The 27,953-nt window shown below is 40.0% G+C and overlaps 2 protein-coding genes across 6 annotated transcripts; one reads left to right on the forward strand and one right to left on the reverse strand.

Annotated features, from left to right (window-relative positions):
* The first annotated feature begins 249 nt into the window (after positions 1 to 249).
* Positions 250 to 8,532, forward strand: LOC306880094 (uncharacterized protein). Of its 4 annotated transcripts, XM_079433395.1 has the most exons (13): positions 250 to 467; positions 811 to 923; positions 1,085 to 1,207; positions 2,548 to 2,589; positions 2,961 to 3,095; positions 4,851 to 5,078; positions 5,403 to 6,341; positions 6,550 to 6,633; positions 6,847 to 6,983; positions 7,105 to 7,258; positions 7,357 to 7,458; positions 7,785 to 7,910; positions 8,277 to 8,532. In XM_079433395.1, exons 1-13 carry the CDS (start codon positions 379 to 381, stop codon positions 8,393 to 8,395), a joined length of 2,391 nt encoding a protein of 796 aa, XP_079289521.1. In that variant the 5' UTR covers positions 250 to 378; the 3' UTR covers positions 8,396 to 8,532. The 4 variants fall into 4 exon arrangements, with proteins under 4 accessions (XP_079289521.1, XP_079289518.1, XP_079289519.1 ...); XM_079433392.1 differs by having other exon boundaries at positions 4,851 to 6,341; XM_079433393.1 differs by having other exon boundaries at positions 2,961 to 3,089; positions 4,851 to 6,341.
* LOC306880093 (nucleoprotein TPR-like) lies at positions 8,524 to 27,933 on the reverse strand. Of its 2 annotated transcripts, none has more exons than XM_079433391.1 (50): positions 27,768 to 27,933; positions 27,382 to 27,486; positions 27,229 to 27,302; positions 27,040 to 27,136; positions 26,543 to 26,646; positions 26,159 to 26,323; positions 25,941 to 26,033; positions 25,779 to 25,859; positions 25,549 to 25,636; positions 23,748 to 23,888; positions 23,571 to 23,668; positions 23,282 to 23,479; positions 23,054 to 23,161; positions 22,249 to 22,472; positions 21,997 to 22,157; positions 21,744 to 21,886; positions 21,367 to 21,515; positions 21,125 to 21,287; positions 20,911 to 21,045; positions 20,687 to 20,827; positions 20,438 to 20,594; positions 20,083 to 20,249; positions 19,777 to 19,929; positions 18,892 to 19,212; positions 18,622 to 18,809; positions 18,356 to 18,503; positions 18,091 to 18,228; positions 17,608 to 17,739; positions 17,392 to 17,522; positions 17,067 to 17,277; positions 16,833 to 16,979; positions 14,870 to 15,068; positions 14,552 to 14,748; positions 14,396 to 14,469; positions 14,077 to 14,273; positions 13,104 to 13,406; positions 12,874 to 13,016; positions 12,706 to 12,786; positions 12,397 to 12,603; positions 12,174 to 12,320; positions 10,864 to 10,951; positions 10,530 to 10,687; positions 10,339 to 10,407; positions 10,154 to 10,242; positions 9,963 to 10,066; positions 9,749 to 9,847; positions 9,349 to 9,502; positions 9,058 to 9,170; positions 8,887 to 8,976; positions 8,524 to 8,736 (listed from the first exon to the last, which is right to left on the reverse strand). In XM_079433391.1, the coding sequence occupies exons 1-50, from the start codon at positions 27,916 to 27,918 to the stop codon at positions 8,699 to 8,701; spliced, it is 7,062 nt and encodes a 2,353-aa protein (XP_079289517.1). In that variant the 5' UTR covers positions 27,919 to 27,933; the 3' UTR covers positions 8,524 to 8,698. The 2 variants fall into 2 exon arrangements, with proteins under 2 accessions (XP_079289517.1, XP_079289516.1); XM_079433390.1 differs by having other exon boundaries at positions 8,529 to 8,736; positions 12,397 to 12,630; positions 27,768 to 27,923.
* Between the last annotated feature and the right edge of the window lie 20 nt (positions 27,934 to 27,953).

The raw sequence follows: 27,953 nt of genomic DNA on the forward strand, positions 1-27,953 counted from the left end.
TAAGTTCACTTTAACATTTTCAATATTTTATCTAGCAGTAATGATACATAATCACCTAATAATTTAGGTGCTATTTACAGTCCTGCATTACTAACGGTTCAATTTTTCAGTTTGTTTGCGCCCCCCCAAATTTTTTTTTGCACCAGCCGCCACTGTGTGATGTCACCCAGTGAACTTTGTAAATGTTCTCGACAGGCACACACAGTGAGGGGGAATGTGCAAGTCTGTTTGCCCATGTGAATCACCGCACCCTTGCAAACGAGACGATTACTAATTCTGCACTGACTGTATAATTGGACCGACAGGGGAACACCAACGCATTCTGCCTCTATATAAATATGAAGATCCCTGCAGGTGAAAAAACAGAGGCTCTCTTAGATGATTCCAACAGTGAACAACCGAGATGGCCACATATCTGTCCTTACTGCTTCTGTTTGCATGTGCCTCCACAGGCTCTTCAGATCCAAGTAAGTCAGCAGAATATTGCTTAATATACACTGCCAGTCAAATGTTTGGAATACTATCTATCTATCTATCTATCTATCTATCTATCTATCTATCTATCTATCTATCTATCTATCTATCTATCTATCTATCTATCTATCTATCTATCTATCTATCTATCATCTGTTTTATTCTGTAAATAACTGTTTTACTCTAAAGCATGCACTGATTTGTTGACTGTAAATAATTAACTCATCTCTTGTTGTTTGTGTCTGTGACTAAATGTACATATGCGTTTCTCAACATACTGAATTCTCAGTCAAGGTCTGTTCACTGTAAAGTAAACACTTTTCTCTGCCCAGGTAGCTGTAGGGGTCATTGTGGAGAAGGCTATTACAGAGGAAGTTTGTGCCAGTGTGACTACGAGTGTCTGAGCTTAAATGAGTGCTGTACAGACTTTACACAGTTGTGTACTACAAGTAAGGTTTCATATGAACTGTCATCTGTGGCTGTTTATTTTAATATTGGTGTTGCATTTGATGTGAATGTCATAAGCACTGGTGTAGTCTGTATTCTTTGCAACAGTCTGTACTGTAGAATTATTTTGGTGAGACGGCATTGCTATTTTTTCTGATCACAGAGGACTCATGCAAAGGACGCTGTGGGGAGCCTTTTCATAGAGGCAATCCATGTCACTGTGATATTGACTGTGTCTCATTCAATCAGTGCTGCCCTGATTATGAGAACATGTGCTTGGTGGAAGGTAATAATGTAAACTACAAAGAGTTTTTGTGTGTAGTAGATAAAGAGGTCACACTTTATATTAGGTGGCCTTAACTACTATGTACTAACATCAAAAAGTAAGTACAATGTACTTATTGTGGCCATATTGCATTGCAAAACAATTTTGCTGCTATTGGGGTGGGATACGGGTAAGGTTAGGGACAGGTTTGGTGGTATGGGTAGGTTTAAGGGTGGGTTAAGGTGTAAGGGATGCGTCAACAGTTTAATTATAAATGTAATTACAGAAAATAATTACAGATGTAACTACATAATGGTATTTAAAAAAATATAAGTACAATGTAAAAACATGTATGTACACAATAAGTGCATTGTATCAAATGATTAATTTAAATGTAGGTACATAGTAGTTAAGGCCACCTAATATAAAGTGGGACCGATAAAGAAACTACAGCATATTTGAATCAAGTAATACCTAAATAAATTATCATTGATAATGCTGCAAATGCATGTGTGGTTGTAAATAGATTTGCAGTAACTGATGCTAATTGTATGTATTGATGTGACTAACATACACTTATTGCAAAAATATATAAACAGCATATCGCACTTTGAGGTCAGTAAGATTGATAAGATTTTGCACAATAAGATTTTAGTTTTTGAAAGAAGTCTCTTATGCTCACCAGGGCTTCATTTATTTGATCAAATTACATTAAGAACAGTAATATTATGAAGTATTATTACAATTTAAAATAACTTTTTTTCTCTCAATAGCAGCATCATTAGTCCAGTCTTCTGTTGTCACATGATTCCTGAGATGAGAATGTTGGGTTTTGCTGCTTAATATTCCTTTTTTTTTAAATCTAGATTCTGTGATGAATTAAAAGTTCAAAAGAACAGCATGGATTTGCAATAGCAATCTTTTCTAACAATATAGAAGTTACTGTCACTTTTGATCAATTTAATGAAACTTTGCAGAATAAAAGTATATTTAAAAAAATAAAAAAAAATAAAAAAACTCATACTGACCCCAAACAATTGAATGGTAGTATTTGTTATTTATTAATACGAATAATTAACAACAGAAATGTGGAATAAGAGATGTATCCATCTATTTGCATGCATCTAATCTTGCCCTGATTTTAATCTTATATCTCTGTGACTGTCACAGATATTGCCTTAAAACCAAGAAAAACTGCCACCGCAGCTCAAAGGACTGCTAATTTATGCCTAACCATAAAGAATAAAAAGTCTACAGGTATAATTACTGTAGCTTTGTCACAAATCGTTTGCTTCATGTAACTTGATTTTGTAGTAACGGTACTCAAGTATAGTTGTGACATCTTTTTTTCTTTTTGGTAGAAACCTCTAATGAGGAGATGAACAATGATGAAGGGATAGGAGGTGAGTCTTTCTTTTTGACTGTCTTTATCTTATTTTTTTTTTTGTAGGACACTTGTTGAAAAGGGAATCATGATCTAGGTTACTTCGACATTGATTATTTATGAAAATAGAGAAAGCAGATAACATTTTTTATACTTAACATAATTGCCCATTTGGCAAGACACACCGTTTTAGCCAATACGGTTTTGTGACCACAGGTAAAACCATTGTACCCAGTTGTATTTGTCAAATATGCAAAACACCACAAAAAGCAACATTTGTTCACAAAGATATGTTGATGATTACAAAATTAAACATTTAACTTTTTTGTTAAACTCATGTCTCAGCAGAAACAATTTTTCATGTGCATTTAGTGGTTTTGTCCTCTACAGATGCAAGCAGCATGATCCCTGCTGATGAGAACCCAACAGAAGGTCCATCAAGCGCAGCACCAACAGAGGGACCTACTAGCACAGCACCAACAGAGGGTCCATCAAGCGTGGCACCAACAGAGGGTTCTTGTAAGGGTAATATGGAATTTAAAGGGAAATAGTTTAATTTAGCTCAAAGGGAATCATTTATGATTTTACAGGGAATTTGAACAATCACTGTTTTACGGCTGATCTCTGAGGCAGCAGCAATTGACTGAACGAGCCGTATAACAGCAACTCCGCACTGGATATTAAAATCCAAAATATAGTGAAAACACTATTTAATAGCACAGTAACAAGATTAAGACTAACTTGTGAGCACAAAACACAAGATACTTCTCTTTTCAATATAAATATGACTTTATTTGATAAATCTAAGACATGTAAACTAATCTAACACATGAACACAGGCATTCACACGTTGCAGAAAGAGATAAAAGGATGACTTTAAGAAAGGATGAGTTTAAGAGAATGAAAATGTGATATCCCAAGTTTACAGCAATATGTGCTATTGCATCGACCTGAACAACCTTCAATCACTTATTTAACCCTCGCATTGAGTTTCTCAATGAGGCTAAAATTTGTATTAAATGTACCAGCTCAGCAAAAATCTGTAAGTTACTTGCGTTGCGTAAAGTGATTCCCTTTTGTCGTCATCGTTGCAGAAAGGGGGTTTCCCGAGGTTGCTGATTGGCTGTGGTCGTTTGTAGCGATGTCTTGGGAAGCCAATCGTTGGACGTTGGCTGGAGATGGTCACAGTTACTAGTTGAAGTTTGAAGCAGGTGCAGTTGAACTGGACTTTGCGGCAAACTTAACTTTTGAACACGAAACTCAACAGAAAGAAAAGAAACTAAAGTAAAACAATAAAATGAGGTGACGAGACTAGGTGGTTTTTCTTCTCATCGTAGTAGCAGCTGGCATGTAGGCCAGAGCACGCTCAAAGAGCGCAAAAAGCAGCGTCAAAACGTGGTGGCAAAAGTTGAAGCAACCAGAGAAGAGCGAGAAATTTGATGGTGTCCTGAGTTAACTCTGCTTTTTGACACGTCCCAATGGATGTCTTGACCAATTAGAAATGATCTTAGCTAGGGGTGTTGCTCTGTTTCTCCACCCAATCAATAAATCAACATGTTATCTGGTTAGTCACATGTCCGTGCTTTACAGGCTCTTGCAAAGTATACTTTTGGGCATGATTTCTATAACAAGACTATGATACATTTGACAAAGAATTGATTGGAAGACACATTTAAAGCATGATTTTTCAAACTCATACATACCAAACACGAATATGAATCCTTCAGCTATTCAATAATGATTAAAAAGACATACACAATATTTGATTAAAACATGATAGTCTAATGTGTGGGTTACATACATAATATGGGTTATGCATAGAAGTCAGTAGTTGCTCATAAGTCCTTTTAAGATGATTTTTGTAGCATATGAAAAAGACAGTCTCTTTTAAGTTCTGTGTAGGACCTAAAGGACATGTTCTGTGAGCAAAGGAATTTCAGTCTGGTTCTTTGTCTTCTATGTGTGGGGGAAAAGTCAATCTAAAGAAGCTCATGATTTCTATCGTAGAACATGTGATGACCATCAATCTTGGTTACTTTCCCCAAATTTGACGGTCTTCTTGCTGTATTGGACTTATTGATAAGTGTTCATTTTGTTTTAATGTTGCAAGCGATTTTGTGAAAGAGGCTTGGTGGTTAGGCTTTCTTCAGACGGGCTGGTGCTAGGACTTGGACCGATTTATGACCTGGTCCTGTTTTCTTGGGCCTCTGTGGAATTTCGGTTCCTCAGGTTTCGATGTTCTGATTGAATCTTAAATTTGTCTGATTCTGTCTCTGATAGCACCAACAGAAGGTCCATCAAGCGCAGCACCAACAGAAGGTCCATCAAGCGCAGCACCAACAGAAGGTCCTACTAGCACAGCATCAACGGAAGGTCCATCAAGCGCGGCACCAACAGAAGGTCCTACTAGCACAGCATCAACAGAAGGTCCATCAAGCGCGGCACCAACAGAGGGTCCGTCAAGTGCAGCACAAACAGAAGGGCCTCTAAGCACAGCACCAACAGAAGGTCCTACAAGCACGGCATCAACAGAAGGTCCATCAAGTGCGGCACCAACAGAGGGTCCGTCAAGTGCAGCACAAACAGAAGGTCCATCAAGCGCAGAACCAACAGAAGGTCCATCAAGCGCAGAACCAACAGAAGGTCCATCAAGCGCAGCACAAACAGAAGGTAATTTAAGCGCAGAACCAACAGAGGGTCCATCAAGTGCAGAACCAACAGAAGGTCTTCCAAGCACAGCACCAACAGAAGGTCCATCAAGCACAGCACCAACAGAAGGTCCATCAAGCACAGCACCAACAGAAGGTCCATCAAGCACAGCACCAACTGAAGGTCCATCAAGTGCAGAACCAACAGAAGGTCTTCCAAGCACAGCACCAACAGAAAGTCCATCAAGCACAGCACCAACAGAAGTTCCATTAAGCTCAGAACCAACAGAGGGTCCATCAAGCACAGAACCAACAGAAGGTCCATCAAGCGCAGCACCAACTGAAGGTCCATCAAGTGCAGAACCAACAGAAGGTCCTCCAAGCACAGCACCAACAGAAGGTCCATCAAGCACAGCACCAACAGAAGGTCCATCAAGCACAGCACCAACAGAAGTTCCATTAAGCTCAGAACCAACAGAAGGTCCATCAAGCGCAGAACCAACAGAAGGTCCATCAAGCGCAGCACAAACAGAAGGTCAATCAAGTGCAGAACCAACAGAGGGTTCATCAAGTGCAGAACCAACAGAAGGTCTTCCAAGCACAGCACCAACAGAAGGTCCATCAAGCACAGCACCAACAGAAGTTCCATTAAGCTCAGAACCAACAGAGGGTCCGTCAAGTGCAGCACAAACAGAAGGTCCTCCAAGCACAGCACCAACTGAAGGTCCATCAAGCGCAGAACCAACAGAAGGTCCATCAAGCGCAGCACAAACAGAAGGTCCATCAAGCGCAGCACAAACAGAAGGTCCATCAAGCGCAGAACCAACAGAACATTCTGTCACTGAAATGACTACCAAGGCACAGAGTGAAGACCTAAAGGAATTGTCATCTCTCAAGGATCCTAGAGCTACCCCTGTCCCAAATAAGACGCCATCCGCTCTTGCTCCAGTGAAACCGACAAAAAACCCAATTAAACCTAGCATAGACAAGAATGACAAATCCGAACCAAAGGAACCTCGCAAGGATCCTAGTGGCATTGTTCCAATCAAACCAGCGGAAAAACCTCTTAACCCTAGCTCAGACAAGAATGGCAAAACAGATAGTATTAAAGATTATCAAGCTGGTAAGAACTTTCATGCTTTATAATTATTGTATATTTATCGTTCATGCTTAATATGTATTGTTATTTTGTTTCCACTAAGCGCCTTCATGCTTCCCATCTGAGCACTGTGCTGACACTAATGCTAGCATGAATATTTAAAATTCTAGTTATTAAATAATTTTATTACTTTGTTTATTATAATTAAAACATTTTTTTCTTTCTTTTGCAGATGATTATGACTCTAACCTCTGCAGTGGGCGTCCAGTCAGTGGTTTGACTACTCTCAGAAATGGTACCATTGTGGTGTTCAGAGGTCAGTACCAGATGCACGCTCGCTTTATAGCAACACTTCATTTATGCATTTTCTTTTTCATATTCAGCTGTTAACCGTTAGAACAGTGTACAAGGGGGAAAAAAAGCACATTTCATTAATCAAAAATTAAAATGGAAAGTTCTAAAGTGTAGGGAACTGTGAAACCAGATATTATTTGTGAATGAAATGCCACTTTCCCTCTCTTCTCTACAGGACATTATTTTTGGACACTGGACAAACAGAGAAATCCTGATCCTCCTCAGTTAATTACAAAGGTGTGGGGAATCCCATCTCCCATCGACACCGTTTACACCCGCTGCAACTGCCAGGGCAAAACCTACTTCTTCAAGGTTGATACATAGTCATTAGGACAAAACACTTCAATTCACCACAGATTGACAATCACAGAAAATGATAACAGAAGTGGTGCTCAACAACATCTGATAAGTCCTGTTTGTGCTTATTTCACAGGGAAGGAACTACTGGAGGTTTGAGAATGGTATGATGGATCCTGGTTTTCCCAAACCCATGAGCCAGGGCTTCGGACAGATTGGCCACATCACAGCTGCTTTATCTATACCGGAGTACAGAAGCAGAAAAGAGTCTGTAATCTTCTTCAAAAGAGGTGAGAACTGAAAGAAAAATGTACAGTACATTAGGTGGGTGTCAGTCTGTCGCTCCAAGACTTTCCTCTGTCTCTGACTTTAAAATCGATTTCTGCAGGTGGAATGGCACAAAAGTACACATACCAGGTTACTCCAAGCTGTGGGAAAAAGCCAAGAATTCCTGTCTTTACACAGAGGACGAGAGCCAGACGACAAGCTGGTAAAGAATAAGTTTTAACAGAAAATAAGTCAATTTCAAACAGTACAGCATTACATTTAAGAGATGAATCACATTTAAATGACAAAATAAAAGAAAAATAGATATAATTAATAATTAGATATAGGGAGAGGGGAAGGCTGTGTGTAGACAAGCATTTGTGCAAACATGCAGAAAAGTGAAAATATCATATATAGTACTTCCTGGAACAGACGTTTCACCAAGGCCTCAAACAGGACATTTTGTTCCAGGTGAGGCCTAACAGACCAGAAAAGTGACCTTAAACAGTTCAACTGATCAACAGTACATTTTGGGATATCTTTTCACAGATGCAGCTCTGGGGCAAGTGATCAGTATCTCGAAGACCTGGAGAGGATTTCCGACCGTGGTGACCTCAGCAGTGTCTGTTCCCTCAAGGGTGAAAGAGGGATACAAGTATTACGTATTCTCTCAAAGTGAGTGTGTCATTCATTAAAGCTGATACTGGACTCGGTCCCAGCACTGTTTACGGCTAATGAGTTCTCAACCAAGGTGAAGTTTTGTGGATGTCTGAATGTAGCTAAATTTGTCATGGATTGACAATTGAAAGCATGGCTAAGCGCTCAACCAGTATTTTAGTATTATTTATATCCTATTATAGTATTTATTACTATTTTGAATTAGCTTTTATTTTATGCATTTCCAAGTTTATACTTTTTTTTTTTAAAGTAATTTCTTTCTGAAATATTTAATCTGATATTTGTTTTAATTTACCAATAATTTATTTTTAAAATTTAAAAACACTGCTCTCAATGTTGCATTTCTGTTCCTTTCTTTCACAGACAAGTATTACAGCATGAAAATGGAAAGAGAAAAGCCAGTGATCCTAAAACCTGCTACTGGTCCAAAGGAAAACTCAGCAACCAGCTTCTTTAAATGCCCAGAAACCCAGAAAAACTGATTCATGTCTTTTCCTCATGCCATATATTGTAAATCTATATTTCTAGTGATGCACTTGTCTTAGGTGCAGTGGAAAACAACATTTCATGGTAAAGCTGCATCTTTGGAGACAAATAATGGACAAAGAAAGATTTCCTTCAAAATTTTATTGTACGGATGTAAAATCATTCAAATAACATTGATGGATTGCTCAGAGCATTAAACTAACAAACAAAACGTATAATACATAGCCTTAAAGCAGAACAAAGATATGGCTGTGTTCTTTCGGAGCTATTCATTCAGAATGTGTTGCTCCAGAACTGCTTCACCTGGCAAAACGTCCCCTCACACCCATGACGCCATCTACAGCAAGAAAGTCAAGAAAGCGGTCAAATCCACTTGATCATGGTTCACTTGATCAAATCTTACCGTTACTACAGCTGGGTTATAAACTAAATGTATGAAAAAATAAAGATATTTGCCACAGTTGGAGAAAATTTTACATATTCTTACCTCTCTTTACAAAGCTCCTAGAACCACGACCACTTGTCCATTGTCTCCCAGATCCCGTTCTGACTTTAGGAGGCTGAGAGCTGCTTGTGTCTGAGAGAGAGAAAAGACGCAGAGTTTGTGAAACCGATATGAGATATTGGAGGTTAGCGTAATTTTAGTGTTTATTTTTACCTGCAGAACTAGATGAAGGTTCCTGGCTTGTGGAAGGCAGACTGGCCTCATCTGATGGCTGGGCCGGTTCCTCCACCTCAGTCTGTGAAACAGCCTCAAGTGAAGACTCAGCACTGCAGAAATATTTATCAGACAGTGTTATCTTAATATACACACATACTACACCTTCTGCTCCATTATGGAGTCCATGATCTCTTAATAAATAATAAAATAAAACTTTTATGGTACAACAATGTAAGTAAATTGTGATGCCAGTGTCTCGTGTGGGTAGATTTAAGGGCTCATGTTTACCTGTCTCCTGCGTCCATGAACATGTCGTCTCTCTCCTCCACTCCACTCGGGCCTGCAGGAGCACTAAGGCCGGGTGTGGAGGTGCTCACCATGGGCATAGACTGAGAAGCATACTCAATCGCTTCAGATGCCACGGTTTCTGATAAAATTGTCACTGATTGGATTAAAAAAAAGATTATTTAACTGATTGTAAAATAGTAGAGGAGAATTAGATGGGATATTAAAACCATTTTGAAATAGCTTGTCATCTCTCTGTGAGTCTCTCTATGCCATTTTATATAGTGGGGCATTTGAATTCTCAGTAAATGAAATTGCACAAGTGGCCACTGCATTATCCTGCACTTTTCCAAGATCATCTTAAAATTATTTTGACTATTAGGATGCATGGTTTTGTTCGTACCAGGAGCGGCAATCTGTAGTGGCGTTGTGGGCACACTGCGACCACCTGACTCCTCTTCATGAGCTCCAAGGTAAACAGAACACTCATACATGCCTAAACCTGCAGAACACACAGAAGACAGCATTAAAAAGTGAACCAACCAACATCTGACAGAAAGAGCAGTTAATGAACAGTCATTAGTCTGAAAAAGAAAGTAAGGTAATGTGTGCGCTACCTTGTGATGGCAGCTGGCCAAGATCTGAATGAGAGGAGCTGGTCTGCGGGAGATCATCTGAAGGACCGAGTCGAAAATGTGACACACCTGCCACCTGTGGAGAACTTCATACAACAGAGAATAAATCAGTCATTTGGCTAAATAAAAAAAAAATTACAACCACAGCAACGTGTAAAGGCAAAAACACATACTGGATTGCTTCAGCAAATCCTTCTGAGCGAGGAGGATATAGTGTAGGGGTAATAGGAACCATCCTGTCATCATCCGCATAAAAATGTTGCTGTTGGAAAACCCAAAAAAAAACACTGAGACTGATTGACAAGCATTCAAGCTCAGATGCAAACACAACCAAACCAAGAACCAAAAAGCGACTCACTGCATTACTGGTCATTCCAGAAGAAAGCTGGAGGCATCGTCCCATTGATGGCCGTCGAACCGGGAGCCGCTACAGACACATGCAAGTTATTTTGTTTTTTTAAACACATTCAAAGCAATACCAAACAACAGCAAACTAAGAAAAAGCTCCTCAGGGTATGCCACTCCGTATACTGACACCTTTGCACACACCTGGACTTGAGCAGGGTGTCCCAACTCCTGAGCAGGTTGGGCCAAGATGTTTAGACGAGGTGGAAGAGGATGCGGAGGTCTCCTGGGTGATTGGGGGTGAGGTCGAGGGGCAGAACTGGTGACAGGTGCTTCAAAAACATCCAATGTGCTAGTTTCAACTGAGACGTCACAAAGATGAAAGAAAGGGGAAAGTATTTTAAAACACCAACAACTGACTTCATGAAGCTTGAAAGCCTCAATCCTATTCATTGTAAATACACAGAAAGATCAACATGATGGGCGCTACCGCCACCATATGTCCTTTCAGACAGATGGTTAAGTCATGCTCACTTACAGCCTTGAGAATCTGCCATGCGTTGGGTGGAGTCTGTCGCTCCAAGACTTTCCTCTGTCTCAGTGCCTGGATCTGTGGGATCAGGACCCTTGGAAAGGATGGTGTGGAAGAGAGGGAGAGCGGGAATTAACGGGAAGAACATTTATTTAAATTTCATGGTCATTACATTTTGATTCATACATAAACAGGGAACGTTTGTCTGAAGATATTTGAAGCAGAATGGATTTTAATGACTTTGTTATTATCATAAATCATGTGTAAAGGAGCTATTCATAAATACATTGCATAATGGCAAGTTGCGGTTTGATCATTAAAATGGCATGAGACAGCTCACATTGGAAACTTGTGCTTATGTAAACATCTCTGATGTTCAGTCCAAATGTAGGGGTTTATGCTGCACCAAAACCACTCATGTCTACTAGGGTTGGGAAAACTAAATTGAAGAACTGACTCACTTTCAATTCAATGGCCGCATCCCAAAGGATGTTTAATCGGAATGATGGGAAAGACAATTTACTGAACAACACTTCATTGATACCCATTCACATGAAGGACATTTCATTAGTCCAGCACAAGCTTTGCAACAAAAACCATGCAGAGAACAGAATTTTAGACTGATTATCAATCTGTTCAAAAGGATAATTAGTACTTTTATTCAATTCTTGATCAAAGTGACAGAAAAGACATTTATAAAGTTACAAAATATTTGTTCGTTTGAATTTTTATTTTTTTTCTTCAAAGAATCATAGTGTAACATTTCCACAAAAATTAAATTGATAAGAACATGTACAAGAAATGTTTCCTGAGAACCAAATCAGCATATTAAAAAGATTTCTGAAAGATCATACAACACTGATGAGTGAAGTAATGGCTGTTGAAAATGCAGCTTTGCCACGACAGGAATAAATTACATGTAGTAAAACAGAAAAGATCTTAAATTGTAACGTCTCACAATATTGCCATCTTCATTTATTAAATAAATGCAGCTTTGGTGAACATGACACTTGAATGAATGAATGACTGAATGAATCTTGCCAACCCTAAACTTTTTAACTGTAAATAATCAAGAGCTAATTTCAATAGGTGCCATTTTTATTATTGATTAACAATATCTAAAATGTTATGCTTTATGGGTAATTCGGACAAAAAAAAAATTATACCTATAATTATACCTATAGCAGTTTCTTTTAATTTAATTTTACTTCTTAAAATTCAAAATACATCTCTGCATTACGTTTGCTACCTCAATTTAAATTCAGGAATTTACATTCTCAGTGGAATTCTTATTGGTGCACATTTTTAGTGTGTACCTCTGTGTCGTCCCCCTCGTAGGCCTCATTGCCATCTCTGCTGCCGCTCCCTTCATTGCTTTCTTCTCCCTCTTCCCCAATACCGCCATCCTCCTCATCGTCATCATCTTCCTCCTCCTCCTCTTCCTCATCCTCCTCCTCGTAATCCTAAGATGTTTAATATTATCATATTATAAACAGTTTTTTACCATCACAGAATTACAGCTGTGGTGCAACTACATACCTGCTCCTCTTCCTCCTCCTCATCAGACTCATCTTCATGGTCTCCCTCACTATCTGTATCACTAACAATGACTATGACATGATGATCAGGCTCCTCTGGGCTTCGATGGGTCTCAGAGGGATGGGGCAGAAGTCGGTCTACAGGGACAGACTGAGACGGTCCTGGTTCCTCATCCATCTCCTCCAAAGTAGCGTAGCTTTCCAACTCCTTTATACAGGTATGAATATAAAACACCTATTTCTATTGGTTTCACACTTCTGCTGTCTGAATACAAACAGGAAGTTCCTATACACATCCTCTTGCCATTACCTGTCCAGCGTCAGGAGCCTCTTGGCTCTCACCCGGTACAACTCTCTCAGCCTCATTGCTGTCTTCAGCCAACATCTCTTCCTGCAATGCATAGTTTTGTTTTATGTTGCGCACTGATTTAATTATTCTTTAAAGCAAGAAAAAAAAAAAGATGCAATCTTGACTTACCTCCAGACCAACTCTATGAATGCGAACCCTCTTGCAAATTGGAGTGTCATTGGGCTCATCCTGGGACTGTGTGTCAGCAAACATGCTCTCTTGTTCCTCTTCACGGGGGCGTTTGCTCAAGGCACTACTAGGAGATGCAGACACTATAGGACGAGGACACAAAAGATCATCTTTAGAGTGAGGTGCCGTAAACCTGTTCAGCTAACCTAGCTAGGTATAAACGATATTACCTGCACTGGCACTGCTTGTGCTAGCGGTGGCACTCCATATCCCTGTGGATGTAGAAAGAGGCCTGTCTAACTGTGAGTTTGGGAGCATTACAGCAGCTGGAGGTTCCTGGTTGGATGGTTCAGCAGGGGGTTGGGTTTGTTGCTGGGTGGGCTGGATGAACGCAGTGGCCTGGCTCTGCTGTTGAACGTTCAGCAGAGGTTGAGCCAGGGTGGTCTGAACATTAGGGCTCGTGGACCGCACTGAACCGCTGGCACTGCCATATACAGTCACATGCTCAAGCTGGCCCTCGGATGACTGCATAGCTGCAAGGCCAAGGGGGAAAGATAAAATTAATTTGTTTGCACATCAGTGTTATTGTTAAGTAAAACTATTAAAATCCTTTTTGTTAAATAAAATTAATCCAAAATTAAACATTAAATGAACATGTTTTTTTTTTCTTTGTAACTAACCGAAGCGGTTAAGTAACTAAAATTACTGAAGTTAAAACTGTAATAACCTAAACAAACAAAAACAACAACAAAAAACTACACAAAAATTAATTCTGAATAATTAATATCTACTAAATAAAAACCATTAATGCCAGGCACATAAAATGGCATTTTTTTTATTATCTAAAACTGAAAAACAAAAACACAATATTAACAAATACTGAAATACACTACATTTATACATTTTAGTATCACTGATATACTATTGTAGTTGGTAATGTTTTAAATTGTATATAATTTTTATATTTTCTGTTTTTATTTTAAATGCAAAAATTTAGTAATTTTTTGTGTTTTGTCATTACTAGTTTGTTTTTGTATTATCTATAAAGTTTCATAAAGTTTCAAGTGCTGGAATAAAAAGTGTGTTACATTCTTTCATCACAAATATTTAATTTCAATAAATGTTTAATTAAAAAATGTTTTTTATGGTTTAAGTTTTAGTTAATGATAATAACCCTGGTCAAAATCCCAGGCCAATACTTACACTCTTGGCTCTCCACCTGCGTGGTGGGCATGACTGTGGCAGTGGGTGTAGGGGTGGGCACTGGGGCAGGAGTGATCATGGGTTTAATGCTGGCCCTTGGGGTGGATTTGTTTCCTGGAATGGCTGGAGGTTTGCTGGGCGTTGCTGCCAGTGGTGTGGGCTTTATGTTAGCCGTTGGAGGCTCTGAAGTGCTTGCACTATAAAAGCAACAATGTAGAGAGGCTTGACTTGTAGAGAGGCTATTTTTAAACTTGCCAGACAATGATTACAAGTTAACCGTGTAGGTGAATGTGAAGCGTCCCCTCTAAAAATACTGTACCTTCCTCTTTCTGCCACTGGTGTGGACTTCAGAGAGATCTGTCGCTGTTCTGTTGTCCTTTGCGATTCCTGGGTCTAAAAAGAGAAGAACATCTAGATAAACACAAACATTTAAACTTGTTCAGCTATAGGTTTATAATTGCATGTCTATGTGGACCTTGCTGGAGCCCTGCTCCGGAGGCTCATCCCTCTGTTCTCCATGTCTCTCCTGCTGCTCACGGAGGTCTCGCAGCTCCCTTTCCTGTCTGCTCAGACGCCCCTCATACTGAGACTTTAGTGCACTCACTCGCACTTCCAATTCCTCTCTTTGTTGCTTCAGCTCTTCATTTTCTTTCTGGAGCTGACCTTTTACACCTTGAAGTAGGTCAAAGTGTCAAATATAAAAATAAAAAAAAAAGAGCTAACATGGACCAAAAATCTGTGTCAAAGTAACTAGTAGAGAAAAACTATTAATTTTAAAAAGGTTAATTCTTACCAGTAAGCTGGCTGATCTTCTGCTTGGCCATTACTATTGCCTTCTTGGTCCTCTCCTCCTTTTCAGTCAGCTGCTGTTTGAGTCGCTCCTCCTGAGATGATTTCTCCTGAAGCTCCTGCCTGAGACGCGTCAGCTCCGCTTGTAGACGAGAGGCCTGTTCATGTGCATTGCGTGCCTCTGTTTCCCGCTCACCTACACTCTGCAAAGGACCAAAAAAAAAAAAAAAAAAAAAACTTGTTTGATTTCCTGTATTTATGACATCACAAATTGTAAATCCCGCCTACAGATATTTGAATGGTTGAGGAGCACTGCACGTTTCAAAATCGAAACCCAGAAATAGTGTAAGTTTGTGGGACTATGGTATAAATAAATTCAACTGTATAACAGTTTCACTGCAATATTCATGTTATAGTGTTAGAATTGAACAACAAACATAATACATATTACCGTTGCACTTATCTGTACAGTCAATGCAGTTATTTTTAAGCTGTTATTGACATCCCATCTAAAATGTGATTTAGCCAAAAAAACAACAACAACAACAACAACAACTATAACATTACCACTTTAATGTCTTCCGTGCATGCAAAGGTTCTGCCCGATCCTCTTGTTCAATATTCTCGGGGTCTGAATTGATATGGCAATATTGACGAACTTGCTGTTCTGGCAAGGGGCGGGGCAATACTGAAACGCCGTCTAAGTTGTTTACCAATCACAACGCACTGGGACAGCTAACGAACCACAACACATTTCATTTTTCGGAAGGCGGGCCTTCATCAAACCCGGAATTAATCGAGTCGTTTGTGTCAGGCTGGGGAGAAAGGTATTGTAATAATGTAAATTATGTGAAAAATAATGCGATTTTCGAACCACCAAGCATGAGAGCATGTTCTAGTAAACCCCCAAAACAAAATCAAGACATTGTAAAAGAGAATAATAGGACCCCTTTAAAAAGGGGTCATATAAAAGCTTTAAAGGGGACCTATTATGCAAAATTCTCTTTTACGTTCAAACATAAATTGTTGGCAATGTGTGTACACAACCACCCTAAAATTATAAAAATCTTTAAAAAAAAATTGTAATCTCTATAAATCATGAGCAGTGTCTCAGAGCTTACTGGTCACAGAATCCGTAAAGTGTGACATCACACTTTACCAGCCCCACCCACGATAGTTGACTGACACAGCCGTGTTAGCCGTGACCCTGCCCTGAGTGAGCTGCACACACACTATCTGCCATGTTTATCTTCACACCAGTGCATTTAAGCAGCATTCAAGTAAGAAATGTCTTCTTATTAGAGCTATAGAAGTTGTTCAGTCCAGAGCAGTGAGCGATTTTCTGCTTTTATTTTATTGTTTGGGTCATATTAACAACGTAGACCCAAACAGCGGCCAGTATAGGTACTGTATATTACGCTGCTGTCACTTAATACACCGATCTATTATAGACATTCGATTTCTTTCCCAGCTGTTTAACTTCACAGACATAACCGACTGTGTTTTTGCGTTTTAACAAACTTGTGAGTGAAAGAGAACTTTTAGTACTCACATGCACGCGTGACAGCCGCTCTCTGTTCACGTGCTTCGGATGTGTGCATCCAGCAAAAAGGTATATTCGAAATTTTAACTGATATGGCTTTAAAAAGCGTGCTTTCAGCACGATATACAATCAAAACCAAACGGATGTGTTTTGGCAGAGATCTGCGATACGAGCTAAAATTGCACAGCCCTGTTCTGGGAAAGAGGGCGGGGAGCAGCAGCTCATTTGCATTTTAAGAGAAATGGACTAAAACAGCTTGTTTCTGCTTCCAAAAAAAATAGGCATTTTCAAAATGATACAATAAATGATCTGTGGGGTATTTTGAGCTGAAACTTCACAAACACATTCTGGAGACGCCTGTGATTTATAATTTCTTGTAAAGAGGGGCCTAATAGGTGCACTTTAAACTAGGCAGTGAACTTACCCTATTGAGATTCTCCAGATGGCCTTCCAGTTCTCTTGTCCTGTTCTCTGATTGGTTGAGGGACTCCTTGACGGCCTGAAGTTCTTGAGCTGATGCCTGCTGTGCCTCTTGATCCTGTGCCGGTGCAGATGCTGCTGCGGTTACCAACTGCACAAAAACCCAAATAAATCAGACCTCTACTCCAAACACACCTTTGCAATTTCAAAAAACTTTCTTAGTCACACCCTGACGCACCTTGTCATATTCAACCTTGAGGTCTTCGTACTGGGTTTTGTAACGTCGACCAATCTTTTTAACTTGTGTGATGGTTTTTAGTTTCTCCAGGATGTCCAGATTTTTGGCCTCCTGGTCTTTCTTCAGGCTGTCCCTCTCCACCATCACCTTCCCCAAGTTTTCCTTTAGGTTCTGTGCCTGAGACTGCATCATAGTCAAAGAGCCACTATTCCTGCAGAGAGCAAGAAAAAAGCGACATGCATAAAATAGCCAAGACAAGAATGAAAAGATGGTTTTTGCCAGTGAAACTTTGGTGCATCCAATGAAGGTAGAGAACTCCTTTAACCTGGAAGCTTCAGCTTTGAGCCGACTAGTCTCCTCGACAAGCTGCTGGATGCGTTTGAGATGCGCTTCCCTCTCAGAGTGCAGTCGCTTGTACTCTTCTGGGTCAGTGTCCTTCTGCTGGCTCACCAGGTGCTAAACATCATAAGAAAGTGATGACCCAGTAATTTTCACCACTGACAAATACATAGTTTTTGAAGGCAACACACAAACTTCTGACCTGAGTGCGAGCTTTCCAGCGTTTGATATCTTCTTCCAGAAGCTTCTTCTCTGCCTGTAGCATACCACTCTTCTCACTCAGCTCTGCATTGGACTCCTGCATGGGCAAGATGTCTGACTCCAGTTTACACACCTGTGAAGCAAAACACAGTTATTATGACAACGAGTATGTTATTATACCCTTTAAGTAAATACATGTTACCTTTTATTAAATTTAAGTGTAGGCCTATCAATTTCTTATATGTAAAGTAACATGCATGCATATTTATGCACATAAAAAAAATTAAACAATATATAATTAGGAGAATGTCTTGGAGAACAATAATAATAATAAAAAAAAAAAAATGTTGTAACAAAGTAAAACATTAAAATTAATTTTAAAATAAAATGTATACAAGTTCTCAATATACAATCAAGTATTTCTTTATTAAGCAGTAGGCTTATTTAACTAGCAAATATAATTGAATATTTTTTGGTGGCTTGCCTTGGCTTGAGTCTCCTGCAGCTCCAGTTCCAGTTTCTTTTTCTCCTCCCTCAGCAGCTTATTGGTCTCCATTAGCACATTCATGGTCTCTGTCTTCTTCATCAGCTCATCATGCTGGGACAGAGTCTTTGCAGTCACCTTTAAACAAAAATTAAACAGGCTGAGTAACAGGTACAGGCAAAAGGAAAGTACTGGTAACTAAGGCAGTTAACTAGTACAGTTGATAAGTAATAAAATAGTATGTATCTGGGTTCTTCAAACCAACCTGCATCTTCTCTCTCTCTGCATTCAGACTCTCCTGCACGTCCTTCAGCTCTCGCTCCAGATGTTCCACTCTCAGCCTGTGCTTCAGACTCTCACCCTGGACCACCTCAAACCGAGACTCTGCGATCTCCTTCTCCCGTCTCACAAATCTGCAAACCATGAAGAAATGAGAGACTGCCGTGAATAAGGAAACTCTCTCCTTGACACATTTTCTTTGCAAAATTATAAAAATCACTGAAATTGATAACAATGGAGAAAAAAAAAAACCTTAGGATCTCCAGGAGCTGCTCCTGAGACTTGCCCTCCTCTGTCAGAGAGACGTTGAGTGGACTCTCGCTGGTGGCTAGCTGCAGTTGACTGGCCATTTGTCCACTCAGAGTCTGTATCTGCTCATGAAGGAGTGTGTTCTGCCTCTGCAGATCCTCACAGCGAGACTCTAACTTAGACTGCTCCTCCTGATGTGTAGAGAGAAACAAAAAGACTGTGAAAATGCTATTACTACTTCCATAACAGCAAATTGTTTCACAATTTCTTTACCTTGAGAATCTTCTCTTGCTCCTCCCAAGAGACACGAGCCTCTAGAAGCTGCGCACTGGTGCTCTGAACTTTCTCTTCCAGCTGCTGTCTGAGATGAACTGCCTGCAGAGCCTGTGCTTTGGCAGCCTGCAGTGCTTCCACATCAGCTGCATGCAGCAACATCTCCCTCTCATACTTATCCTGCGACTCAGCTGCAATCTTAGCATGCTCCTGACTGTCCAGGATGGCCTGCTGTTCCTGTGCAGCAGCAACACCAGCTCTCTCCAGGGCGCTCTGGTGCGCCACTTGCAGGCTGCTTAGAGATTTCTTCAGCTCGTTCAGCTGGGATAAAGGATCAAGAAATGTCAAATTGAATGACACAGAAATTAACAGAGAATGAATTACATTAACACCCATTCCCACACTGGTAAACAACAGTCAACTACTGTGATGGTTAGACTCTGTTTTCAATGTTTTAGATGCCATGAACCTCCAAATATGATCATCCTTATGCAATGGACCTCTCTTACAATTTAAAAGGCATGTATTTATACCTATAACTTATTAGTACGTTTTATTTTTTACTACTCACTATAATACTGTTTGAAGCATTTGTTGTTTTTTTAAATCAAATTTAAATTATTTTGATCATTTTATTAATTTAGTTTAATCTTTGTATTTATTTTATGTTGTTTTTGACTTTTTCCATGGATCCCCTAGAACTCCTTTTTGCGGCCCCCAAAGAACCCAGTATGAAAACCCAAACTATTTTAGTGCAAGATATCTTGAATAACATTTGTGGACATTAGGAAAACTTAAAAGAAAAGAAAGTGTAGAATGTGCTCTTTAAATCAGAAAGGTCAAAGATCTAGTGAGCAAAGATAGTGAGCAGAGGGAATTCAATACCTCTTGCTCCACAGCAGCAACAGCTTTGCTTTTCTCTTCTAGTAAGCTCTGCTTCTCCTTGTCTGCTTCCAGAAGTTTCTGCTCAAGCCTTTTATACTGTTCCTGAGCCGCCTCCACCTGGGTTTGCACAGATGATCGTACCTGCTCAGTTACCTAAAAGTGGAAAGACAGGAATTTTTACAAAATTAACTCCATTTACTTCCTTAAAACGTCCATTGTTCATGTTGTTCATGTCCATTGTTCATATTTTTATGGAATGGAAGTTAGAGTAAAGCATATTGTAGTGATTTTTATCATGCCACAAACCTGTTTCTCTTTATCCAGGGACTCCTCTAAGCTAAGACTCATGGCCTTGTACTGTTCCATGCTTGCAGTAGTGTTCTTCAGTCGTTCAGCCAGCTCTTCAACCTTGCTCTCAGCCTGCTTCAGCTGGGCACACAGAGCCTCCATGTCACCTTCAGTGCCCTGCAGGCCTGGAGAGAAAAAACAGCAACAACTTCACAGAGTGTTTTCCCTCAACAATGCTCTGGCCTTTACAGCTAATGAGGTTGAGCAACCAAACATGAACAAATAACTTAAGGAATGTTAGATAAAACAAGCAAAAATAAAATATTAGAAGTGTTATGATACCATGAGGGCTTAATCACGAGCAGTCTCTCACCTGTATGTACTGTGGGGGATACCAGCCGACTCTCCCTGCTACTCATCTGCAGCTTTAGGTTGTTAAGCTCAAGTTGGGCAGCACTAAGCTGTGCTCTTGTCCTGTGGTACTGGGAAGTCTGTGTTTCCAGCTGCTTCTTAACATCCATCAGCTGCATCTATGATGCAAAGGAACGTCAAAGAGAAATGAATGAGCCAAAGTACCAAACAAGGGAAATAAGAGAGAGTGCAAATGAAATGTGGCCCTTACGTCTTGATTGCGTGCTAGCAGGTGCTTCTGTTCCACCTCACTCTCGAGTCTCTTCTGGATCTGAGCGATCTCTCGCTCCTGCTTCTCAATCTGAGCAGTCAGCCGCTGTCTGGTCTCTGTCTCAGAGCGCTCTAGAGTTGCCTGGAAAATTAATTTACAGACACACTAAGTTCTCAAAACATCCTTTTGGGAGGCTCAGATTGTTTGTTATTTTGTAAAAGCACCTGTATTGATTTGAGATTGGTCAGCAGCATGTTTCGGCCAAGCTGTTGGGCCTGGAAGGACTCTTTCTCCTGAGTCAATCTGATTTCCACCATCTTCAACATGTCTCTCTCTTTACGCAGGTTCTCTGCTTCAGACTGAGAGAGACGTAGATGATTAATTCACTTTAGACTGAACAGAGACACCTGCACTTGAGTGAATTAATCAATTAGACACCTCAGCAATGGAGAGTTTCTCAGCTGCTGCTCGGAGGTCCTGGGTGAGAGTGTGTTTGGTCTGTTCACTCTGCTGAATTGCTGCAGCCTGTTTCTGACTCTTCTCATTCAGAGAGGCAATCTCTTTACGGTAGCCATCCACGTTATCCTGGAGCATCTCATACCTGACATACACACCACATAAATAAAGGATTCTATATTTGAGAAAACAACGAGGACCTAAGGAACCGTATGACTGGATACCGTTTGGAGGTGAACTCCAGCTGTGTGGAGATCTTGGCGTTTTCAGAGCGGAGTTCCGTCACTTGATGCTGGAGTTTCTCGCTTTGCTCAGTCAAGGCTTTTTCAGACTCAGTTTTTTCCTTTTTATAGGCCACAAAGACTTCCTGAAGCTGATCAAACAAACGGGAATAATACACAAGAATAAGTTATATTTTAACGTACATCCCTAATAGACAAAAATAAATGGCAGGAAATAACAATTTTACTGCATTAAGCAAATGAATGAATTCTTAAAAATACGAAACTTTTCTCAAGCATTTTTATTAATGAATCTCTTAGTCTCAGTGTCACTGATGGAAAAAATGCTACAAGTGGACAGCCTGCTCTGCCCGGCCTACCTGCTTCAGCGCAGCCTTGGCCTCTACGGACTCAGTGGATTCTATCGCAGTGGCAACCAGTCCTGTAGGGGTGCCTGCAGTGGGAGTGACGGCTGGAGAACGACGGGGGGTGGAGGTAAGCATAAGCTCCTCATTACCAGCACCTGCCACAGTAAGTTTATAAAGCTGTTCAATCATCATCATGAAACTTTCTATTAAGGTGTCTCATAAAACCTGGCAATACAGACTAGAATAACAGACTAAATATAATTACCCTGTGGGAAGGTGACTCCAGTGGCCTGGGTCAGAAGCATGCGGAACATATCCCTTTGTCGTGCCACAGCGTCAACCTTCTGCAGATCCTGAGCTCTCTTTTCCTTTAGCTGCTCCAACTCACGCTGAAGCTCCTGGAGATATTTCTCCACCTCACTGTGTCTAAACACACAATGAGCATTATGCTTTCTCAGTCCATATTTAATCTGATATTAGGTTGACAGATCCACTTAAATCTCACACACACACTTACTTCATGGTGTCTCCCTCCAACTCATCCTTTTCCTCACCGAGATCTCGGAGTGCCACTAGGAGTCGCTGGTTCTGCTGCTGCAGCTCTTCAACGCTGCGGAAGGTGACCAGGTGTTGAGAAATCACCTCTGATGTGCTGCTCACATCCGCAGAACACACCTCATCCTCCTCACGCATCACATGGTTACCACGTGCTTCCTCCAGCTCAATAAGGAGAACCCGCACCTGAGATAGTAATGTTAAAGCAACAGGATTCGAGATTCTTTTTTTCTCTCCCATAAGAGACTGAAGCCTCAAGGCCTTTCCACACTGAGCGCGATACGAAAAAAGTGAGGCGAATCGCCCACGAATGTTGCTTTCATACAGAGCGCGAAACAAATGTTCGCCTTTTGCTAATTCACGCCTGCAGGGGGCGCAATAATAGAAATGTTATTCTGTATAAAGAATATGTGAGAAAGGTCTGTTCTTAAATACCAACAACAACAAGAACTCAGCATACACTCTTCTCTCTTGCGGAAAAAGTCCTCTACTTCGGTGTTTTTATGCTCGTGCTCAATACAGTCTTCTGAGCTTTTAGCGCCACCGCGTCAAGCTTTTGGGTAACTTTTTGGTGTTTTCGCTTTGCGAAACTGAAAAGATTTCTCGGACTGGACGAAAAAAAAAAACATTCGCATTTTCGGTGCACGAATGTTCGCGGTCTATATGGAAGCTGTTGTTTTATTCCAGCACGTCATCGCATCCGAAATTCGTTTTGCTTTTGTCGCGCTCAGTGTGGAAAGGCCTTCAGTTGTGCCATCATGCCTCACCTGTTGAGACATGTCACCCAGCTGCACCTCAAACCTCTGGTTATCTCTCTCCAACACAGATGCACGTTTATTGCTTTCATCTGCTTCTTTCTGCAAGCGGTGGAGCTCCTGAAAAATCCAAGAATCATCTTTTCTAGATTTGTAACGCAAGTAGCCAATATGCAGCATGCACTGGCAGTGCCCAATGCAATAAGGCTTCGTATTTCTGCAAGACCCTTCGATTCTCACCGTGACAGCTTGCTCTAATTTAGTAGAGAGACTGGAAACAGACTTCTGCATGCGCTCATACTCCTCTCTTTGTCTCTTCAGGATGGGCGCCTTTGCTTCCATCTCCTGCACAATGTCATCCAGGTACTTGTGCAGTCGTTTGTTCTCTAGTTTCTCTCGTTGTAGCTGTTCTTGGGTCTCAACATAAGCTGTATATATCTACACAAAATAGAAGGTGGTATATTAAAATAGAAAAAGCTGTGAATATGAAAAATGCACTTGCATCACAAATCAGAATGCAGGTCAGTACCTCTGTAAGCTTCATGCCTGGTTTGATGATTTTGGCAACTGCAGCTGCTGTGGGAGACATTGTGGTCACCTGCTCCTCTGAAAGAATTGAAGCAGTTCCTGGGAAGGCAAAAAAAGGCATCAAATTTACAAATGCTAATTCACATGCTAGAGGCTAAGGAAATAAGGTGATGCTAACCTCTGTGTGTGGCATCAGACAGCAGCTCATTTGCATTATCCAGCTCTTTCTCCTGGCTGCTTATTTTCTCTTTCAGTTCAGTGATTTCTTTGTCCTTACAACTCTCCAGCTCTGCCATCTTCACTTCTAGAGCTTTATGTGCTGTTCAGAGTACAGGTACATCTCAAAAAATTAGAATATCGTAAAAAAGGTCATTATTTTCTATTTTTATATTAACATTTTATATTAAGTGAAACTTTCATATATTTTAGATTCATTACATGTAAAGTAAAACATTTAGAATTTTTTTTTTTTAATTTTGATTAGAGCTCACAGTTCATGAAAGTCAAAAATCAGTATCTCAAAAATACTACAATATTTACATTTGAGTTTCAATTAATGACCATCCCTACAGTATAAATTCCGGTTATCTCTTGTACTTTGAAACCACAATAATGGGGAAGACTGCTGACTTCCAGAAGATGAACATTGACGCCCTCCACAAAGAGGGTAAGTCACAGAGGGTCATTACTGAAAAGTGTGGGTGTTTACAGAGTGCTGTATTAAAGCATATTAAATGCAAAGTTGACTGGAAGGAAGAATTTAGGTAGAAAAAGGTGCACAAGCAACAGGGATGTCCGCAAGCTTGAGAATACTGTCAAGCAAAGCTGATTCAAACACTTGGGAGAGCTTCACAAGGAGTGGACTGAAGCTGGAGTCAGTGCATCAAGAGTCACCAAGCTCAGACGTCTTCAAGAAAAGGGCTACCAAGTCACTTCAGAACCAGAGACAACGTCAGAAGCGTCTTACCTGGGCTGTGGAGAAAAAAGAACTGGACTGTTGCTCAGTGGTCCAAAGTCCTCTTTTCAGATGAAAGTAAATTTTGCATTTCATTTGGAAATCAAGGTCCCAGAGTCTGGAGGAAGAGTGGAGAGGCACAGAATCCATGTTGCTTGAAGTCCAGTGTGAAGTTTCCACAGTCAGTGATGATTTGGGCTGCCATGTCATCTGCTGATGTCGGTCCACTGTGTTTTCTGAAGTCCACAGTCAACGCAGCCATCTACCAGGAAATTTTAGAGCACTTCATGCTTCCTTCTGCTGACAAGCTTTATGGAGATGCTGATTTCATTTTCCAGCAGGACTTGGCACCTGCCCACACTGCCAAAGGTACCAAAAGCTGGTTCAATGACCATGGTGTTACTGTGCTTGATTGGCCAGCAAACTCACCTGACCTGAACCCCATAGAGAATCTATGGGGTATTGTCAAGAGGAAGATGAGAGACACCAGACCCAACAATGCAGATGACCTGAAGGCCGCTATCAAAGCAATCTGGGCTTCCATTACACCTGAGCAGTGATACAGGCTGATTTCCTCCATGCCACGCCGCATTAATGCAGTAATTCATGCAAAAGGAGGCCCAACCAAGTATTGAGTGCATATAAATGAACATACTTTTCAGAAACCTGACATTTCGGTTTAAAATATATTTTTTTATTGATTGTCATATTCTAATTTTCTGAGAAACTGAATTTTGGGTTTTCTTTATCTGTAAGCCATAATCACCAAAATTTCAAGAAATAAAGGCTTGCTTGAAATATTTCACTCTGTGTGTAATGAATCTATATAATATATGGGTTTCACTTTCTGAAATGAGTGACAAAAAATATTGACCTTTTTCATGATATTCTAATTTTTTGAGATGTACCTGTATACAAGATGTTATCACAGAAATGTGTAAATACACAAAGCATCAGTGTTAGTTTTCTTAAATTGTACTCATGGCTGTCAACATGCATGTCCCTGACTAGGAGAGTGGCTTACCCTCTCCAGCCTCTTTAAGCAGCTTGTGAAGTTCATCAACAGCTCTGCCGAGCTCCTCACTCTTGGCCTCTGCATCAGCTGCAGCTCCCTGTGAATCATCAAAAGAATTTATAACTAACAAAAATTCTTAGAAATAACATAAAAAATTATACTTGAATGATTATTATAATATTCTGATGTGTGCTTTCCTTCAATTATATATTTCAATTCATCAAGTTATTAAAACTTACCTTATACAAATTTGAGAGTTTGATGTTGGCATTAAGCTCATTCCTGAACTTCTCCTCCAAACTGGCTTGCTGTTCCTTTGCCTAAAAGCACAACACATGATTACAAAGAATTATGAAACACTATTTAGCTGATAACTTCAGCGATGGATTACAATGGCTAACCTCTCTCATCTTGGTGATCATCTCCTCTGCTTGCCTCTGAAGGTTCTCATTAGATGCCTTCAGACTGGTGACCTGATCTTGGAGGCGGGCGATCTACAAAGGTACACAGAGATTAGCACATGGACTAAGAACTTAAATAACACATTTCAAGGCAGATCAGACAATATTCATGATGAAATACGTATAATACATCATTTAGAAAAAGGTTTAGGCAGTACCTCATCCTCCTTGTTATTAAGGTTGCACTGGAGCTCCAGGATCTCACTGCCTTTCTGCCGGGAAAGAGACAGCAGCTCTTCACTCTTTGCCTTAAGCTCAGTATTCAGCCAAGTCACCTGATTCTGGAGTAGCTCTTTCTCCTGCTCCATTCGCTTCTCTCTATACTGGAAAATGAACAATGCCAGCATATCAAAAATCAGTGTTTAGGGGCCTGCTATAAAAATGCAAGTGTGTTATAAATAAAGAAAATTGTGGATGACAAATGCATCAAGATAAAAGGTCAATATTGAATTAAATTAAAAGGTCAATATTGGTGCAGATAGTGATACAGGTATCAGATCAATGCATTCCTATGAAAATAGTTTGATTTCATTCAATTTTACCTTGATTGAGACTTCAGTGGCTTCTGACTCATCCAGTTTTAGCTGAAGCTGCATCTTCTTTGAACTGACTTCCACCAATCTATCATTAAGACACTTCAGGTCTTCTAAAAAATAAATAAATATATAAAATAAGAAAATTAGATTATTATACACTACCATTAAAAAGTTTGGGTTCAGTACATTTTTTGTTTAATTCACCCCAGGACTTGTTCAGAAAAACACACTGAATTTATCAAAAGCGACAGCAAATACATTTCTAACAATACAAACGATTCATTCCGAATAAATGTTGTTTTATTAAACTTCCTTTTCACCAGCAAACCCTGAAAAAAAGATTATATGAAGATATTTGGCAGCGCAATGACCACTTTTCTTTTTTACTGTATTTTTGTTCAAACAGTATAGGCAAACAAGCTGGTCAAAGCAAAACCTACAAATTCCAAATAATCTGTGAAAAATTTGTTTTCAATGATCATAAAAGAATGCTTATTAAATACCGCTTTGTTGTTCCATCTCATGGGATCTTCTTTCCAATGTCCGCACAAGCTCTCGTTTTTCGGCCTCAAGCTCATCTTTGGCTTTGGAAAGTTCATTCTGCACAAATGTCGGCACAATTTCACCTTTCCAACATCAAGACAAGACACAGACGTTCTCCTCTATCAAACTGTTATATGATCTGTCATTACCTGATATGATTCTAGTTTGGTGTTTGAAGACACTTGCTCCTTATTTTTTTCTCTTAAGCATTTCAGCTCATCCTCTGTAAAAAGACGAGTACAGATACAACATTAATTGTTATTTTTAATCAAATAAGAGGTGTTTGACTCCCACATCCTTACCCAGTTTGCAGTACTCTTCTTTCAGTATCTGATGCTCTTGAGTCTGGGACACAAACTGAGTCTGACTCTCTGCAAACTTCTTCTCGATGTCAAAATACTGTTGTTCTATATGAGAGAGAGAGAGAGAGAGAGAGAGTAAAAACATAACAGAACGCCTAAAAATCCACACAAACAAGCCTATAGTAATTAATAGAAACAGAAAATTGGAAAACTAATTAATAGTAACAGAAAATTTTATCAAAAATTATAACACATGTTCACTACATACAGTTTGCAGAACCATATGTCCAAGGGGAAAATTAAAGTTTAAAAATGATAATGAAACCCAGGCCTCGTTCGTGGCTTTAAACAGTTTACAGTTTATCTATTAAAACAGCAAACCTTACCATTATCCACACGATAATGCTCCTGTTGTGCCTTCAGACAATCAACTTCACATTGCTGTTCAGAAATATAATTCTCTAATTTAGTCAAGACAGTTTTGGGGAGTTTTGATAGCTCCGACAGCTCCAATATCTGCTGCAACACAGCCGCCATTTTTTCGTTGTAATCCGCCTCCTGAGCGTCAAACA

This window comes from Barbus barbus (genome assembly GCF_936440315.1).
Source record: "Barbus barbus genome assembly, chromosome: 14".
NCBI classification, from domain to species: Eukaryota; Metazoa; Chordata; class Actinopteri; order Cypriniformes; family Cyprinidae; genus Barbus; species Barbus barbus.